The sequence below is a fragment of the Buceros rhinoceros genome, unplaced genomic scaffold, assembly GCF_000710305.1.
Source record: "Buceros rhinoceros silvestris isolate BGI_N320 unplaced genomic scaffold, ASM71030v1 scaffold4712, whole genome shotgun sequence".
In the NCBI taxonomy this organism is placed as follows: domain Eukaryota; kingdom Metazoa; phylum Chordata; class Aves; order Bucerotiformes; family Bucerotidae; genus Buceros; species Buceros rhinoceros.
The window spans coordinates 1,378-4,157 of NW_010399338.1; the positions used below are offsets into that span (position 1 = coordinate 1,378).

A 2,780-nucleotide genomic window follows, 5' to 3' on the forward strand; every position below is an offset into this window, starting at 1 on the left:
ACTAATCTTGTCAGAAAAAGAGCAGTCGCTTCCCCGGTGTAAATTGTCAAAATAGTATTTTGTAATGGGTGGGAGGCATGTGAATGGAAGACTTGGTCATTCAGAGATCGCAGCCGCTTTTCTCTGAGTATCTCACATAGTGTCTCCCTTTGGCATTTCAGAATAGCTGCTGGAAAGCTGCCCTGCCGTAGCCACTGACGCTATGGAAGACCGCATCCGCTGCTCTAGGCTGTAGGATGGTAGCGCACAGCAAGGTGTCAGCAGATAATGCAGTTGCAGCAGACCCGAGACGTCTACTTGACCCTCCAGCACGGGATCGTTCACAGGCTCGAGGTTTCCACGGCCCAGGCCGGCCCAGCACTGTGCAGACCCAGGGCAACACGCACTTCCGAACCTTTCGCTCGCAAGCAGATTTTAGTAGCATCACTCGAGCAAGCAGCCTGCTGGATGCCTGTGGCTTCTACTGGGGACCTTTGACTGTCAGTGCTGCGCATGAGAAGCTGAAGTCTGAGCCCGAGGGCACCTTCCTCATCAGGGACAGCACGCAAAAGAATTGCTTCTTTGCCATCAGTGTTAAGACTGCGACTGGGCCCACCAGCATCCGGATAAACTTCCAGGCTGGGCGTTTCAGCCTGGATGGCAGCAAAGAGACTTTTGACTGTCTTTTTAAGCTGCTGGAACATTACCTAAGCTCCCCGAGGAAGGTACTTGTTACCCCCCTGCGCAAAGTCCGTGTGCAGCCCTTGCAGGAGCTCTGCCGGAAGAGCATCGTGAAGACTTTTGGAAGGGAGAACTTAAACCAGATCCCCCTCAATCCTGTTTTAAAGGACTATCTGAAATCCTTCCCATTTCAGATATAAGTACAGCATTAACTGTTTAGGGATGCGTGGGAGATGTGTAAAGAAATCCAGCTTCTTGGGTTTTTAAACATGTTTGACAGTGAGCAAACTTATTTTTGTAGCAATTTACTGTGTTTTGGGATGGAACTTGAACACTTGACTTCTTATGTTTACAGGAACTGTTTGCACAAACCTGGGGTTTTAAAGCCCTGGCATATTTTTTCTGCCAAGCAGAATATTTTATTATTTTTAAATATTTTTAATGATATTAACATAATAAACTTTATTGTGAAAGTTTTTAAAAAAACAAATCGTCTCTGTTTCTAGTTTTAAAGGCTCTGGTACATATCTGGCTGACAAGCTCTAACTGCTAATGGAGTGTGTAAGGGAAGACAGCTCTCCATGTGGTTCTGCTCTTTGCTGCCGAACTACCCTGTTTTAGTGTTAGTCCAGTAGTCAGGATTCCTACCCCAAAAAGCCGAAATAGAAGAATGCGAGCAAGTTGAAAACGTGCTCAGCATGAATCTGCCCAGGAATCTAGCTCTCTTCTAAATCCATCAGAGCAGGAACAGTGTGTTAAGACCCCAGCAGTGCCTAGTTTTTGAAAGACTGCATCAAACCCTTGGCTGAGCTGACTGCACCAACCCTGACTTGCCTTATTTCCATTAAAAGCTACAAGGCTGTAAGCAAGAAGAGGCTGCTGCCTGACATAACCCAACCACATGAATGTCAGTGGGGGGAAAAAAAAAAAACCTCTCCAGAAATGCCATTCACACATTTTTAAAAGGCTGCGACCACTGTATCATGATGCACTGGGGAAGGGTAGCGTGGGTCTTCTTTTTAAAATGGCATACACAAAACGGTAAAGGTGTGACATCTTCAGACAGTAAACACCTTTTTGCAGTCTAAAGTGCCTGGTGATATACAGAGCACAGACTTAGTATTTTAAAAGAATCTATGACTTAGCCTATGAGCCTATAGATATACCCCTGTAATTTCTAGTGGGTAAACTGCATTCAGAGAAAGTTACATTAGACCATTTTGTAATAGCATTTCTAGGAAATTGGTGAAGGCACTACTCATAAAAAGCAAAATCAGTGCCCCATAGAGCTGTAACTGAATGACTTGAGATGCCTAATTTGACAAAACATCACCTGCATGATGATGAAGTGATTCTCCCCTCCCCCAAGCATTTCCTGAAATCCATGAAAAGCTGACTTAGAAAACCAGCTGAACAAAATCACTTCTAAGAAGACACAGTCTTTCACAGAAATGACCTCTATCAGCACAGATCTACCATGCTTACAGGAACTGTAAGCAGTAAATGAAGTCATCTTTAGAGTTCAGAAGACAAAAGGCCTCTCACTCTACTGTAAATCACATTCCTTTTAAAGCTAAAGCCACTTTCAGGGAACACGGAGTGGATGTTATGTGGTGTTCCTTACTTTGTTTAGTATCATTGACTCTACAAAACCAGCTCTTACCTTGTTGATGTTGCTTTGGAATAAGTAGTAAGGATTACTCACAGTGCATTGGACATTGTGAAAAAGGGAAAAGGAAAGAACATTCAGGCAGTATCTTGTGACTCTTTAGGGTGCTGCATCCCTTAAAATGTTCTTTGATCCGTCCTGCCTAGCAGTTTCCCCTTCCCTTGTCAGCCATCCCTGGCTGAGATTAGTAGACAGCATTTCTGCTTAATTCTAAAGCTGGGATTAGTTGCCAAGTAAGTGATGCATTTTCCCACAGCTGCAACGGAGAAGCAGTGAACGCTGTGCTACCAGCAGATACCAGAGCAAAGCAGAGCTACCGCCTCAATGTGAATAGCTTTAAGAAGTTAAACTAGGGAAAAAAAAAAAGTCTTTGTAGGGTGAAGGCTGCCAGACTGGTTTGCTGTCAGCAGAGGCTGTTATCCCTTTCCCAGTCTGCTTTCTCCAGCTCCAC

The 2,780-nt window shown here is 44.5% G+C and overlaps 1 protein-coding gene across 1 annotated transcript; it reads left to right on the forward strand.

The window, feature by feature from the left end:
* Positions 1–207: 207 nt before the first annotated feature.
* SOCS1 (suppressor of cytokine signaling 1) lies at positions 208–1,134 on the forward strand. The gene has a single exon (XM_010131415.1). It carries the CDS (start codon positions 237–239, stop codon positions 858–860), a length of 624 nt encoding a protein of 207 aa, XP_010129717.1. The 5' UTR covers positions 208–236; the 3' UTR covers positions 861–1,134.
* Positions 1,135–2,780: the final 1,646 nt, after the last annotated feature.